Below are 16613 nucleotides of genomic sequence, written 5' to 3' on the forward strand. Positions count from 1 at the left end.
CACAGCAAATGTTAACAGTAGTTATCTTTGGGTGGTGGAGTTATTGGTATGTTTATTTTCTTTAGACTTCCTGTAGTTTCTGGAAAAAAAATTAAATAGAATATACATCCCATCAAAAATTAATAAAAAGTAGAGACAGATTTCAAAAGAAAGAAGGACTAAGCAAAATATGACCTAGTTATTGTCATCTGCTTTAAGCTTTAGGAAATACATTTTGACTCAAGGATTTGGGGAGCCTGGGTAGGCTTGAGTAGGGTGTGAAACTATAGAAAGATGCATGAAGTTGCAGGAACCTGGGAGCAAGTAACATGAAGAAGGGACTAAACAAGTAATGAAAGCAAGATGGAGTGGCTCTAACAGCTCATTATTACAGTATCATTAAGACACAATCCACAATATCCTTAAGAGCACAAACACTAAAGGCAAACCGCCCAATCCAAATCCTGGCTGTACCCTAGTTGTATGACCTTAAGCAAGCTACTTAACTTGCAAAAAGGATTCTTGATGACCTCCAAAGGCCATTTTCTTTCTCTGTTTTAGGAGTAAGATGTAAATAATTCATCTGTAAGATGAACCTGTAAACTGTAGATAATTAAAGTACCTACTTCATAGGTTGTTGTGAGGTGTATATATATATATATATATATGGTACTTAGAACAGTGCCTGATACATAGTAAGGGTTATACATGTGTTTGCTATTAATTCTAGTGGGTGATGGTATAAATGTATTTAGTTCCCCTTTATGTAAGACACAGTGAGAAGCATAACATTTCTGCCCTTGATGGAGCTTGATTTTGTTCAGAATACAGGAAACAAAAAAGTCAAGAGCCAAAAGGGTGACCTAAATCAGGGGATGGCAAACTTCAACCCATGGGCCTCTAGCTAACAATAGATTTTACATTTTTAAAAGGTTGTAGAGCAAAACAAAACAAAGAATATGTGACAGAGATCAATGTGGGTTGTGAAACCTAAACTATTTACTATCTGGCCCTTTACAGAAAAAGTTTGCCACTCTTGATCTAAACAGTAAGTGCTACACCGAATTAGATGCAGAAAGAACATTATGTGGGCAGGAGGCAAGCTTTGAACTGTAAAAACCTTGTGAGATGGAGGGCCTTTGGAGGTCATCAAGAATCCTTTCTGCAAATTAAGAGATCACTGCTCATGCAGTTTCTGCTTAAGGTGCTCACAGTGATGGGGGATTCATTATTTGACTTGAACTTTAAACAGAAACCTCTGTTCTTTCTTTCCATACTCCTCAATTCAGTCTCAACTTCCCTGCCATTTCTCCCTGCCTCTTCCTTCTCCCTCTCCTGCGGAACAGTCAATCTGGTGAACAGTGAGACTTAAATTGATGGCCGAATCCTGGCTCTGCCACCTACCAGAAAATTTACATAATCTCCGAGCCTCCCAAACTTCACCTACAAAATGCAAATAACAATTTTGGGATCGTGAAGATTAAATGAGATGGCGGTGAAAGGGCCTAGAGGGCCCTCAACATTAGTTTTTGTAGTCAATCACTTGTTTCCAGGACTCAAGCCTACCTTTCCAGCACAAAAACAGCTTTCAGGCAATGCAGCACAAAAACAGCTTTCAGGCAATGCAGAGCTCTTGACTAGAAGTTAGCAGACCTCTAGTCCTATTTCTACCACCTGTGGCCATGGGTAAACTCACTCACCCTGATCCATGGGCTTCACTGATAAAGTGAAGGGGATGAATGACCAGATGATCTCCGGGTCTCCTCTGGATTAGAAAATAATCTTGAGCCCTGGATCTCGGAGCGGGACACAGGCATGTCTCAGCTCCTCCCACATTCGAGTCCCGAAAAAGCCACACGACCGAGACCCACCCTCGATAACATAAAAGGGGTAAACCCCGGGCCCTGTACCGAATCTCTACTGCCGCCGGCCTGGCTCCAGGCAAAGCAGGTGAAACAACAACACTGGAACACAGGCCAGCGCTTTAAACCGACACAAACACAAGCCAACAGTTCGTTAACATGCGGTGATAAATTAAAAGACACAGGCGACACCGCTGCTCTGAGCTACAGACCGAAGGCTAGGCCAAATTACTGCCCAAATTGCACTGGTACGGGAGACCCCCATCGAGAAGCTTCCTTCCGCTCCCTCGAACTCCACTGCCCCAGGGACAGGAGGCGGCCGCGGGCGTAGTAGGTGGGAAAGGAAGTGCGGACCTCGCCGGGGAAAGGCCAGGCGGAAAGCCGAGCGCACGCGCCTTCTCACCTTAGCTCGCGGGGGCTCAGACTCCTGCTGCCGGCAAGGTTTGGACCCGAGCGACTGGACTCGACTGGACCAAGGGGCGGGCCCTGCCTAGAAAGGACCCTTCACCCTTCCCACCGGCTCCGCGGGCTTCGCAGGCCTTCCGGGCTGCCCTCCGGCTGCCTGACTGGAAAATCCGGAACTCTGTCCCCCTCCTCCCTGGCCTTCCTTCCTCCCCGCGGAGAAGGTGTCCTTTCCGCCCCGTTAGCCAGAAGCGAAGGGCGAGGTTAAGGAACCGGCGGCAGCTCGCCATAGCGGTGTTAGTCAGGCAGTACATCGGGCGCCTGGCCAGAGCCAGGCTACGGAAAGAAAAGTCCTCTGCTTGGCTCCCACGGCTTGAAGCGCCGTCCACTTTCGTCCTTTCCTGCTCAAGATGGTGGCCTCCCGGGCAGTTGGCAGCCTCAGCCGCTTTACTCGCTCCAGGATGCTCCGCTGCCCAGGTGAGGCCTGGTTGAGGGCGCCCAACAGCCCCGGGCAGACCTCCTACGGAGACCCGAGCTTCCCCGGAGCCTCGTCTCCCCATCGCTGCCACCTCCCTGCCCCGGCCCAGGGTCCCAGCCCTGGATAAGGCGGAGGGATGCTGCTCTGGGATCCGGTCTCTTGTTCCCTGGCGCAGGGACTGACATTTCCTCTCTCATGAGTCCTGCAGCGATTTCGGGCTCCATAAGCCCTAACGTTTCTGAGCCCTGTCCTCCCGGTCTGGCACTTTCCGCTGGTCTCCTCTTATTTCCTTTAATGATGGCCTTGAGCCTGTTCCTACGAGATTGGGAGGACTAGGAGGACTAGGACAGTCCAGTCTGTCACATCTTTGTGGCTCCATTGCACCTTGCCTGTAACAAGAGGCATCTTAAAACCTTCTTGTATGAAATTAACCAGCCTTGCAAATTACTGCTATTCCCTGCCCCTTTTCCACAAAACCTTTTTTGTACCTATTACCACACTTCAATAGGAAGCTCAACTTTTGCAGTTCCAATAATCCCACTATGAACGTATAATATATAGATTTTCAAGGGCCAGGTTCTGCAATTTGCTAGAAGAAGCATTTTTTAAAAAAAAATACGCAGATACCCTCTTTCTTAAGGAGCAAGATGTTAGATAATTTTACAACTATTTCTACCCTTGTTTCTGACGATACCCAGTTAGCTTGCATTAGCTATATTGTCTTTTTGTCTTCAAACTGGCAGTGAAAGAGTTAAAGTGGGTGACTGGAAAATCAAGCATTTTCCTTCCATCTCAAATCTTTAAGGTGAAATGTGACTTTTTATTGCATGTTGTACTTAATATCGGTTACTTAATTAGAAGTATAATTTATAATATGCCTTCCTCCTTCTGAACCCCCGGGGTAATACCGTATGCTGTTTTTGGAAGAGTGTCTGGAATCTCCCTTTACTGTAAGGGACTAATTTCGAATGATTGAATCTCCTCTGCTTTCTTATTTCGACCAGTGTTTTTAGTCTCCACAGGACTGCTTTGTGTGTGTGTGCGCGCGCGTCAATCATAAGATTACAGAAAACTGAAATGCTGTAAAGACTGGGGAAAAGGATTAAGAAAAAAAGAATCACCCATTCCCTTACTACTCACATACCTACTGTTAGCATTTGGTCATGTGACCTGACAGTTTGTCTATTTTCCACATTTTTGGCTTAACACTTTAAAAATATCAAATGTATATTTTTGAGCTTCCCCTCCATTGATTTTAAGGTAATGCAATTAAAAGCATTAAATTTGGAGTCTGACATCTGGGTTTGAATCTAGCTCTGCCTTTTACCCTCTGGTGACCTTACCCTTTGGTGACCTTGGGCAAGTAATTTCTATGTCTGTTTTCTCATTTGTGAAATGGGGAATAATACCACCTTGTGAGCTTTAAAGGAGTTATTTTAGGTGTAAAGCAGTTTTTCGTGGAGTAAGTGCTACTATTAACATTAATAAACGTTAGCTGTTACAACTCTTTCAGGCCCTGAAGAACTATGATTCTATTGATACAGATCTGAGACTTTTTTAAAGTAATTTTTACATTTTACATGTCATAAAAGGTTACAAGCCTAGTTTTTCTATGTTTTTTTATAGAAATATATATACACACATGTGTGTATATATATTTTGCATTGTGTTTTAACCTATAAGAAAATATGGCTTGGGGAGGGAGGGATAAATTGGGAGACTGGGATTGACATATACACACTACCATACATAAAATAGATAACTAATAAGAACCTACTGTATAGCACAGGGAAAGTCTACTCAATACTCTGTAATGACCTATATGGGAATAGAATCTAAAAAAGAGTGGATATATATATATTATAGCTGATTCACTTTGCTGTACAGCAGAAGCTAACACAACATGGTAAATCAACTATACTCCAATAAAAATTAATTTTAAAAATTAAAAAAAATGGCTTATTATAGCTATTGCTCCTTTTAGTAGCAATGTATAAATTTTGAAAAAAAGTCTAGAAAGTGAATTTAAAATTACCTGCACACCTGGATTGCCATTTAGACTCAACAGACTAACCCTAACCCTACCCCTAACTGAAAGTCTATGCCAAGGCATTGCCAAACATTTAATGAGATTATGACGTTTAATGATGGATGATTAAAATCTCTTGATGCTGCTTTGTATTTCTTGAAGTTTTAACCCATTCCTGCCTGAGTGCTGTAATTCTTAGTATGACTATCAAATGAAAATCACATCTTGACCAAAATATCTTGTTTAATTCCCACTCTTACTCTAAATCCAAATTCCTGATTACCTAAGTGGTAGAATAATTTCACAGGAAATGAATTGGAGGCAAATACCTTAGTAGATGGTGTATATTTAAATTTGACTCTCACTTCTTTAATCCTGTCCCTTCCCCCGATACTGAATATTGAGAAAAGCTGTTGATTGTTACAACCAAAGTAACACTTTAATATTTGAAATTTGTGTTAGCATAATCCAGCTCTCTGCACTGCTGTAGTGTTCCGTCTTGTAGGTATCTTCTCAAGTTAAATTATTTAAATGATTACAAAGTAGGCCAGAGGTTTCTCTTTCTTTTGCTGGCACAGGAAATATAGGCTAAAGTTCACCCAGCTGCTCTACAGCAGGGGTCCCCAACCCCCGGGGCTGCAGGCCGGTGCCGCCTGAACCATCCCCCACCCCACGCCCCCACCGGTCCGTAGAAAAATTGTCTTCCATGAAACCGGTCCCTGGTGCCCAAAAGGTTTGGGACTGCTGCTGTAAAGTAAGCTCTCCTAATTAGGAAGTGAGTAAGGCTGGATTCCAAAAGCAAAGCTACCGTGTACTTCAACTTGATTTAGTTGACTGTGGTTTGAAATTGTTTTCCAGACATGTTTGTACATTTGCTGTTTTTCTCTTTGTTTCTTGTCTCTATTGATTTAGAGGAGGTTTTGTGTATGTCTATATGGGGGGGGGGGAAGGTAGGTTAGTAGATGAGAGTTTATGGTTTATAAGCTAATGAGCTCAAACCTGTTGTCTCAAATATTTGGTCTTCAGAATTACAACCCACGTCCAAGCCCCTTCACCTGCTCTGTTTTCTTTTTTCCTTAGGCACTTATCTTCTAACATATTTATTTCCATGTTTATGTTTCTTGTTTTTTATCTGTCTTTCCACCCCATCTTCTCCCACCCTGCATTCCTGATCAGTTCCTTGTCACCAATTCAGTTTACCCTGTTCTAGCTAGAATTGCCTGTTATCTGGCTCCCCTCCCACAGAATTTCTACTTTATAGGGAAACTCCTTTCTATGCCAGGCCTGTTTTCACCTCCTCCACAAAGACAGGGATTTTTGTCTTTCTGTTCACTCTAGGCCACACTAGATTTTTGTTGTGGGATAAATGACTATAAGATGATGTTGGAGGAGATTACAGTTTAGTTGGGGGAAACACCTGCTACAGATGCAGCGATTAGAGAACAAAACAATGAGTAATAAAGATAAAAATTTGGGCAGGGAAGGCAAAGATCCTTGTAGACAGAATCTCAAGATAAGGCTTTGTAGAGCCATGATACAGATATAAAGAAGGAAGAGTCACAAATACAGATGACACAGATCTCAAATGATGGAAAAGCAAAGGGAAGTATATCATTAGTGAAGTAGAGGCACTGGAGATTGAGGAGATGTCTGGCTTCTCTTATCTTAATTTACTTTGGTGTAGGACTTTGACTTATAGGTACTTTTATAATCATTACATCACTTTTACTCTATAAGGACACTGAAATGCTCTGAGAGACTTGTACATGGTCATACAACTAGTACATAATAAACTTGGTGGTCGAACCCAAGGCTTTGGACTCTCGGGTCCTTTGTCTTTGCACCATCAGGGCTGACTTGGACTGCTTAAAGAAAAAAAATTGCAGACAGAACCAGCGATCACCCCACTCTGGTTCTGGTGCCATCTACAGTTTTTTTTTTTTTAATAGTATGTTGTTTTGCCTTTGAAAGCAGTATAAAGCTGCTTTTTTCTGTGCCTTCGCTTCCCGTCCTTTAAAGAACTGCAAGATAGAGAGAAACATGGAGCCTCTAAAGCCCCTTGATTTTATTTTTCATGACACTGGAAAGTCCATCTCTCCATAGAAATGCAAGAGGACCTGGCTGGAGAACATGCTTGAGATATATTTGGAATACATTTGGAACTAACATTATGTAGATTACTTATTTCTTAATATATTTGTTTCCTATTGTGGCCCTAAATTTCCACAAACTTAGTGTCTGAAACAATAGAACTTTATTATCTTACAGTTATGGATGTCAGAAATGAGTCTTACTGGGTTAAAATCAAAGGTGTTGGCAGGGCTGTGTTCATTCTGGATGCTCTAAGGGAAAATCCATTTCGTTGCCTTTTCTAGCTTCCAGAGGCTGCCTGCATTCCTTGACTTCTTCAAAGCCAGCAAAATGAGTTCTCATGCTGCCATCTCTGGTTCTTTTGCCTTTTCTCCTCCTTTGTAATTTCATGGGGTGTACCTGAATAATCCAGGCTAATCGCCCTGTATTAAGGTCAGCTAATTAGCCACCTTAATGCCATTTGCAGCCTTTATTTCCCTTTGCCATATAACCTAACATACTCGGTTTCTGGGGACATGGGCATCCTTGAGAGGCCATTCTTCCACCTACCACATTTAGTATCCAGATAATCATTTGACCTGATAATTGAAACAAAAAGATACAGCAGTGGTCACAATAATGGCTTAGAACACTTTGTTTTGTTGTGGTTGTTATAAAGTCCAGCTTTGTTATGTATAGCAGGTACTATGGAAATTCTGTTTTGTAAAATAATTAATTTTGAAATACCTTTTTCTTACAGGTTATATTTGCCGCAACTTTACAAAGTCCTCTGCTTTGCTGAGTAAGTTTAACTTCTCGTTGATATGCTTACATTGCTTTTTATACTTATTTAGCAATAAACATGTTTATAAATAAACTTTCCTTCTCTTTTTAGCCAGAACCCATATTAACTATGGAGTCAAAGGGGACGTAGCAGTTATTCGAATTAACTCACCCAATTCAAAGGTACCTAATTTAACTTGCTGCAGTTTATTTCTACTCATTACATTCATTAATCCAGTCCTGAATGGCAAAGAAATAAATCCACCAATTTGGCAGTAATCTTATCACATGAACTTACAGTTTTGATAGTTAGAGTTTGAGAAATTGCCCAAGGAATGCAGTTTTCTGCAGCAGAGGTCCTTGTTTAAGAATTCCTCCTAGTTGACTTTAGGTGTCAGATTAACATCAAGGATTAATAAAACTAGCCTTTTGTTACACTGTAGAATGATAAGGTGGTTTATTAGATAAGAAGCAAAGTATAAGCTTTGTTTATAAGAATTAAAACTGACCTACCCATCTTAACTATGAGGTTATTAAATCGGCTTCCTTAACCTGCCTGACATAAGTCATTATTCATAGTAAGTTAGCTGGATTAAATGTCGTTTAGTTTCCTACGGGACCTGAATGACTCGGTGCAGTTCATATGTTAGAAATCAAGTTCTGTTCAAAGTGGAACTTCATTTGTTTTTGGCAACTTCAAAAAAGCATGCAGCATTAATCCAGTCTTTTGCCAAGAAGAGCTTTATTGCAGGAGCTCATGCTTTTCCCTCACCTAAAGTTGGTGTAAAGATTTCATATTTCAGAAATCTTATTACCAGAGGCCTCAATGAAGTAGGAGGACCTAGATGGAAGCAATTAACAACTATCACAAATTAAGGAAAGTAAGAGCCAGTCCCCCTCACTAGAGTAAATCTTAGCGTTTACTGAGCAATGATTCAAACTTAAGATATTTTTTGTAAGTTGACCATTTTTCCTGAACACAAAAATAACACATGCCTATAGTAGGACATTTTAAAGCAATAAAGAGGAGAATAACAATCATTCATACTCCAAACCCAAAGATAACCACTTTTAACATTTAATCCAGTTTCAACAAATAATATTCTAAAAATTAAGATCATACTATATGTCTAATTTTGATTTCTTTTTTTCCTTAACATTATACAAATTTTTTCCATGCTGATAAATGTTTGTAGACTTAATTATAGCCTGCATATGATTGAAACTTAGGAATATGACCTCCTCAGGAATACGAGTTCCTCCTTTAAGTAGAACTATTTTTAGAGGGAGGGGTGCTTACAGTTGGCCAAAGCACCTGAATAGACAGCTGCTGGGTTGTTTGTTTGTTTGTTTCCCTGTCTCTTTCTTTTAACTGTATATTTCTCCTGGATAAACGTATTTCCTATAATCAAAATAGCATTTGATGGTGATTTGCACATCTGTTACTTCGAATTTAAACCCTTACATTTATATGTATTTCCCTTTGATAGGTGAATACTCTGGGTCAAGAACTGCATTCAGAGTTCATAGAAGTAATGAATGAAGTCTGGTCTAGCAATCAAATCAGAAGTGCTGTCCTTATCTCATCAAAGCCAGGGTGCTTCATTGCAGGTGCCGATCTCAAGTAAGTTTTAGGAAATTTGAAGTCATCTTTTATCTTGGCTAATGGTATATTTTTTAGGCCTAATCATTTCTCTTTTTAAAAGAAGTTAGAAGTAAATTTTCTCTGCAGGGTTTTTTAAAGTTATTTTCATGAGTATAATAAAGTTAATAAAAAAGAGGGACTTGTTGCTTAAACCTTATAAGACTGAATACAGCCTTTCTTTAAAGAAGTTGAAGTAGTAGTTCAAGGAGCAATATTTGAGTAGAATGAAAATAAACTAACAATGAGATGCCCTTTTTTTTCATCCACCAGACCAGCAAACATTTAAACGTTTGAAAATATCATATTAGCAAGGACTTGGGAAAATGAGAAAGTTAAATATTACTAGTAGGAATGCAAATTGGTATAGCCAATTTGGAGAGTAATTTGATAAAATTTAGTAAAACTGAAAATGCACGTATCATATAATCAAGTGATACCTCTTCTAGGTATATATGCTAGAGAAATCCCACCCTTTGGTTTTAAGGACCCATGCATGCATAGGGATGTTCAGTCCTGTGTAGTTTAAAATAGTGAAGAATTTGAAACAAGCTAAACGTCAGTCATGAGGGAAATAGATAAGTAAATGTGGAATATTCACAAGATAAAATACTACAGAAACAATTCAAAGGAACTAACTAGATCTACAGCATAATGGTAGAACTCAAAAACATAATGTTAAGTTAAAAAAAAAAAGGAAGTTGCAGAATGTTTGATACTGTATATAGTTTATATAAACATTTTAAAACCATACATGAAATACTTCTCTGTATTATTTATGGATACAAATATGTAGTTGGTTTGAAGAATACACTACAAACATACAAAAATGGTTGTTTCAGGGTAAATGAATTGGCTGGTAGAACTTCAGGAGGTCAAAGGCCACTTTACCAATACAGCTAATATTTTCTTTTTTTTTTCAGTGATATGATGTACATATATATAACTTCTTTAAAATTCTTTAAAGGAAAAGTAAGGAGGAGAGATAATACCTTAATATTAGTTTACTGGGTTAAAATGTTAATGGTTGTTAATTCTGTCAAAATATGGGTATTTGTTATATTTGTTATATTACTCTTTGCAGTTTAGGCAATGATAGCCAGCATTATTGGCTTAGTAATTTGTATTTATGGTGTTTGTATATTTTTAAACTTTGTTCAATATTGTATACCCTTCTTTTTTTATGTATAGTAATTAGAAATTCATAAATATTCTGTTTGTTTATGTTTATTTTTTAGAAAAAGCAAAGTTATCTCCATCAAGTGCTTTTTCTTCTAGCTTGGTTATTTAAGCCTAGTAAGACACTGATGTACCTGGTAGTAGCTACCTAAATCCATAGGAAAATACTTATAGCTTGTGTGAGGCTAGCTGAACAACTCCCAGCATATAAAATGACAGAAAATTAGTTATCTTTGGTCAAAAGTAAAAAACCCACAGCTTAAATGTGTTCAGAAACAAACTGAAATTAAAGGACATTGAGGACAACATTATTGTAATAGAAGCCTTTTTTTCTGTCATTTTGATTGATGTTTAATCCGAAAGCTACCTGATAGTGAAAATGTTTAATCTGCTTGTGAAAATATTTACCAGAAGATGATTTTCTCATGTACAGAGCTTTGTAATCTAATGATTTGTTACCAAAACAAACATAAATTATTCAACATGTTTTGTTTCATGTTCTCTGAATCCAGAAATTTAACACTCTTTATAGAGAGATGATGTCACTGATATTAGTGCTGTCTGAGGCAAAATCATTCTTAAACTTCTGAGTGTTTGAAGATTCACTACCAAATATTGATATATGATAGGATAAGGATATGGTGGATAAAGTATTGAACAAAATAGGTTATGGTTTTATCTTTGGTTTTTTTTGGTTCTCTTCTCTCATGTTTACTGCAGCATGTTAACTGCTTGCACGACCCCTCAGGAGGTAACACAAATATCACAGGAAGCACAGAAAATGTTTGAGAAAGTTGAGAAGTCCACAAAGCCTATTGTGGCTGCCATCAATGGATCCTGCTTAGGAGGAGGACTTGAGGTACAGATTTATTCCAAAGTCATTGAGACAACGGTCCAGCTCATTGTTGGGATTCACCAGCTGCAAACCTTTAGGCTACTATTTTGCCTTAAAAAAAGTTGTTGAGGGAGAATCAGCTTTGTTTTTAGTTATCAAATTTCTGGATAGGTTTTTATCCTTAGTCTCATGGCACAGAGCAAGTGAACCAAAGTGTCATGTTTTCATTTACAAATTGAGAAGATTTTGAACTAGATCTCTAAGGTCCCTATCAATTCTAAAAAACCTTGTTCAAGTTTGCAAGGCAAAGATTCAGAAGTGTGATTCATACTCTTGAGCTACTGAAGTCTGGTTGAGACACATAACACATAATGTACGTCAAGTGTTTTGTGAGTAGTAAAGATGGTAAATAACACAAGGTTTGAGAGAAGAGGTGCTTACCAAACTGGAGCATGTAAGAAAGAAGGAGGGGAAAAGAAAATAACATTTATTGAACATTTATCACATGCTGAGTTCTATACTAGACACTTTCACATGTGTTGATTAAGGAAACCAGTGTCTGGTCCTAAAAGATAGGCAGAATTTGATTAACCAGAAAGTAGTGGGAAAACATTCCACATGTGGCATGGTGTGAGCAAAGACAAGGATAAACAAAGCCTAATTAGGGCACCATAAGTAGGCCTGCTTGATTGAAGAGTCTTTACATCGTACAGGGCTTCTTAACCTGGGGTGCATATATAATTGTGTGTGCATTTTTCTTTTGAGAGCTTCCATACCTTTCAGCAGATTTTCAAGGAGATCTGCAACCCAAAAAGAGGTTAATAACTTAGGGGAAAGGTATGAAGTAAGGCCAGAAAGGTAAATTGTAGAAAGCATCAAATGCCAGCCTAAGGAATTTCAGTTTATTCTGGGGGCACATTCCTGCTTTATGAGTAATCTTTAGACCCTCACATATCCTAAGATGTTACAAAGTTACATTTTTTAACACTAATTTTCTTTCATTTGTTTGAAGCTTGCCATTTCATGCCAATACAGAATAGCAACAAAAGATAAGAAAACAGTACTGGGTTCCCCTGAAGTCTTGCTGGGAATCCTACCAGGAGCGGGAGGCACACAAAGGCTACCCAAAATGGTGAGTTTAAGATACCCATGTGAACTTGAGAACCTTGGTCCTATGTGCCCCTGTAGATCTATTTCCTCTGTACAAAAGGTATAATATGGGTATTCATTGTAAAATTTAGAAACTGGACTTGCCTGGTTGCGCAGTGGTTAAGAATCTGCCTGCCAGTGCAGGGGACACAGGTTCAAGCCCTGGTCCGGGAAGATCCCACATGCCGCGGAGCAACTAAGCCCGTGCACCACAACTACTGACCCTGCGCTCTAGAGCCTGTGAGTCACAACTACTAAGCCTGCGTGCCACAACTACTGAAGCCTGCGCTCTAGAGCCTGCGAGTCACAACTACTGAGCCCACGTGCCACAACTACTGAAGCCCGCGCACCTAGAGCCCATGCTCCGCAACAAGAGAAGCCACCGCAGTGAGAAGCCTGTGCACCACAACAAAGAGCAGCCCCCGCTCGCTGCAACTAGAGAAAGCCCGCGCTCAGCAACAAAGTCCCAACGCAGTCAAAAATAAATAAATAAACAAATAAATTAAAAAAAAAAATTTAGAAACCAAATACAATGTGAATATATGGGATCAATAACATTTTATTCCTGATATTTGTTTATTTTTTCAATTCTACTTTTTATTTATTTTTTCAATTCCGTGATCAAAATGATTGATCAGGGTCCTTTGTTAGTCCCTGAAGAAGGGAAGAGATAAATAAGATACATGTCTGGCTTTCTGGAACTTACAGTTTAATTTGTTCCTTCTCTGCACAGTGGGATCTTACCAGTTTTTCAAATCCCTGGGTCTTAATTCATGATAACTGTTAAGAGGCAGACCTTTCCCCTGATTTGGATGATCTCACTGTTGTATTCTATAGACCCAAAAGAGGCCCGTCAGGCTTTTGAATTCTTAAGAAGAAGGGAAGGACAGTCAGACCTGGAGGCTGCAGAGCAATCTTAACATCAAACTTGAGGGCCCTCTAAACCTCATAGCCTCTGGCACTGTGGATTCTTCAGGGAAAACAACATTCAGCAGAAATACTCTTTGCAGAGAAGTTGATATGAGTTGGACATAGAAAAATGGGAAAGTTTATGGTACTTGTTTTCTGATAATAAATAGTGTGCATTCCTTCAGAGGAATTTGCAAGAGGGTTTACTGAAAGAGTGAATAAGCCTATATGTGTATAGAAAATATTGCTGTTTCTTTTGTTTTGTTATAGTTGGTTCTTGAATGTTGCTAGAAGCTGTTCTTTTAGCACCTACATACAAAGCCCTAGTTGAGTTCTCTTTTTGTTAAGTCTAAGATCCTTTCTAAAGACATTGTCAAAACTATGAGATTTCTCAGTCTCTACTAATTCCAGTATAGGAATTTTAAATATTTTACAAATGATACAGAAGAAACTCAGAATAACATAAATGTACAATTTTAGGAAACATGACATTTTTTTCTCCACTTTTTCAATCCATAAGACAGAAATCCTACATATTGAATTAAAGGAAGAGATATAAAGACATTTAACTTCAGGCGGAGGTTTCTAAAACTAAACTTTACCTAAATGTGTATCAGTGTATAAAATTTCGTTGATGGATATATAACATAAAAATCTGGTTTGACTTTTCTCATTTTAATATTTATTTTGCTCAGTTGGATGATTTGTAAATTGTAATTGCCACTCTGATTTTTTTCCACCTTTGCTCTAATCCTTGCTTGTTAGGTGGGTGTGCCTGCTGCTTTTGACATGATGCTGACTGGTAGAGGCATTCGTGCAGACAGAGCAAAGAAAATGGGCCTGGTTGACCAACTGGTGGAACCGCTGGGTAAGTGCTAATACCATGCTTCAGAACTGAGCCTTATGAAGTTATTTATTTTCTTAAAGAGTTAATATCTTGAATATTGGTTATAGTGAAACCCAAACACTTAAGAAATGAGTCATTATTCTGAAGAGTGAAGTTTTCTAAAAATAGCTAATACGAAATCATTTTCAACATCACCCCGATTTCTATTTTACGTTATTTATAATTGGGACATCAGGAGTACAGGATTGAATCGAGTCATTATTTTTGGTTCTTAAATTACCTGTATCATTATCCATGATAACTATTCTTCAGTTTTTTGTGTCTGTTTTAATAATATAATAAACATGTATGAAACAACCAACCTAAGGATATTAATAATTGACATCTACTAATGTGCTGCTTCCTCCCATACAATTTCCTTGCCTCTTCTCATCCAAGGAAACCACTATTCCAGATTGTATGTTCATCACCCTCTTACATTTCTTAAAAATCAGCATTATTGAGATGTTATTTAGATGATAATAAATTTACCAGTGTTTAACGTACAGTTTGCATTTTGACAAACGTATATAGCTATGTAAACACCACCACAATCATACAATAGAACATTTCTAGTATGTAGCTTTTTGTGTCTTTCATTTAGCATACTGCTTTTGAGATTCATCCATGTTGTTATATGTCAGCAATGTATTCCTTCTTGTTGCTGAATGTCATTCCATTGTATAGATAAACCATAATTTGTTTATCCATTCACCAAATGATAGACATTTGAGGTGTTTCCAATTTGGGGCTATTCTGAATAAAGCTGCTATGAACATTCATTGACAAGTCTTTATGTGGACAAATATTTCATTTCTTTTGGACAAATACTGAAGAGTGGATTGGCTGGACCATATGATAGATGTGCTTAGCTTTTAAGAACCTGTCAAACTGTTTTTCCAAAGTGGTTATACCATTTTACATTCTTACCAGCAGTGTATCAGAGTTCTAGTTACAGCCACTTTGCACGCTCAGTCTTTTTAATTTTAAACATTTCAATAGGAGTGTAGTAATATCTCATTGGGGTTTAATTTGTATTTCCCTAAAGACCAAAGATACCGAACTTATTTCATGTATTTTTTTTTTTAATTTATTTATTATTTATGGCTGTGTTGGGTCTTCGTTTCTGCGCAAGGGCTTTCTCCAGTTGCGGCAAGCGGGGGCCACTCTTCATCGCGGTGCGCAGGCCTCTCACTACCGCGGCCTCTCTTGTTGTGGAGCACAGGCTCCAGACGCGCAGGCTCAGTAATTGTGGCTCACGGGCCTAGTTGCTCCGCGGCATGTGGGATCTTCCCAGACCAGGGCTCGAACCCGTGTCCCCTGCATTAGCAGGCAGATTCTCAACCACTGCGCCACCAGGGAAGCCCTATTTCATGTATTTATTTGCCTTCTGTATATCTTCTGATAAAGTGTTCAAATGTTTTGCCCATTTTGTTTGATTTAGCTGTTTTTCTTATTACTGAGTTTTCAGAGTTCTTTATATATCAGGATATAAGTCCTTTATGAGATTTGTAATTTGCAAATGTTTTCTCCCTGTCTGTGGCTTGTCTTTTCATTATCTAAGAGTAGAAATTCTTAATTTTGATGAAGTCCAATGTATCAGAGTCTTCTTTTATGGATCATGGTATTGGTGTTTTAGAAATCTTTTCCTAACAAGATTACAAAGATCTTCTCCTATGCTTTCTTATGAAAGTTTTGTAGTTTAGCTCTTACGTTTTGGTCTGTGCTACTTCAAGTTAATGTTTATGTATGGTGTGAGGTACAGATTGAGTTGTTGTTGTTGTTGTTTTTGTTGTGTGATTATGAATATCCAAAATGTCCTGGCACAATTTGTTGAGAAGACTCTTCTTTCCCATTGACACCTTGACACCTTGGTGGAAAATTAGTTGACCCTCTGTGTTTGGGTCTATATCTAGGTTTCCTATTTCCAATTATTTATATGTCTTTACTTAAGCCAGTATCACACTGTCTTGATTATTGTGTTTTGTAGTAAATCTTGATATCAGATAGTGTGACCCCACCCTCCACCTTGCTTCTCTTCTTTCAATATCATTTTGCCTATTCTAGTTTCTTTGCATTTACATATGAATTTTAAATCATCTCATCCATATCTACAAAAACATCTGCTAAGATCTTTTTTTTTTAATTTATTTTTGGCTGTGTTGGGTCTTCGTTTCTGTGCGAGGGCTTTCTCTAGTTGCGGCAAGTGGGGGCCACTCTTAATCGCGGTGCGCGGGCCTCTCACTATCGCGGCCTCTCTTGTTGCTGAGCACAGGCTCCAGACGTGCAGGCTCAGTAGTTGTGGCTCACGGGCCTAGTAGCTCTGCAGCATGTGGGATCTTCCCAGACCAGGGCTTGAACCCGTGTCCCCTGCACTGGCAGGCAGATTCTCAACCACTGCGCCACCAGG

At 38.9% G+C, this 16613-nt stretch overlaps 2 protein-coding genes across 5 annotated transcripts in view; one reads left to right on the plus strand and one right to left on the minus strand.

Annotated features, from left to right (window-relative positions):
- HADHB (hydroxyacyl-CoA dehydrogenase trifunctional multienzyme complex subunit beta) overlaps nt 1-2377 on the minus strand; it is a 37337-nt gene extending 34960 nt beyond the window's left edge. For 2 of the 4 annotated variants that reach the window (XM_036873218.1, XM_036873217.1), the window contains exons 1-2: nt 2054-2121; nt 1680-1744 (exon numbers count right to left, since the gene is read on the minus strand). In XM_036873218.1, coding sequence (XP_036729113.1) covers nt 1680-1744; nt 2054-2106 — 118 coding nt within the window. In that variant the 5' untranslated portion in view covers nt 2107-2121. Of the gene's footprint in view, nt 1-1679; nt 1745-2053; nt 2122-2244 lie in introns of those variants that run through there. The other 2 variants (XM_036873220.1, XM_036873219.1) reach the window with 1 other exon arrangement.
- Nucleotides 2378-2441: 64 nt separating this feature from the next.
- HADHA (hydroxyacyl-CoA dehydrogenase trifunctional multienzyme complex subunit alpha) overlaps nt 2442-16613 on the plus strand; it is a 47652-nt gene continuing 33480 nt past the window's right edge. Inside the window, exons 1-7 of the mRNA XM_036873216.1 lie at nt 2442-2720; nt 7581-7622; nt 7716-7786; nt 9094-9227; nt 11145-11283; nt 12272-12391; nt 14083-14185. Of these exons, the coding sequence (XP_036729111.1) occupies nt 2654-2720; nt 7581-7622; nt 7716-7786; nt 9094-9227; nt 11145-11283; nt 12272-12391; nt 14083-14185 (676 nt within the window). The 5' untranslated portion in view covers nt 2442-2653. The remainder of the gene's footprint in view (nt 2721-7580; nt 7623-7715; nt 7787-9093; nt 9228-11144; nt 11284-12271; nt 12392-14082; nt 14186-16613) is intronic.

This window comes from Balaenoptera musculus, chromosome 13, assembly GCF_009873245.2.
Source record: "Balaenoptera musculus isolate JJ_BM4_2016_0621 chromosome 13, mBalMus1.pri.v3, whole genome shotgun sequence".
NCBI lineage: Eukaryota > Metazoa > Chordata > Mammalia > Artiodactyla > Balaenopteridae > Balaenoptera > Balaenoptera musculus.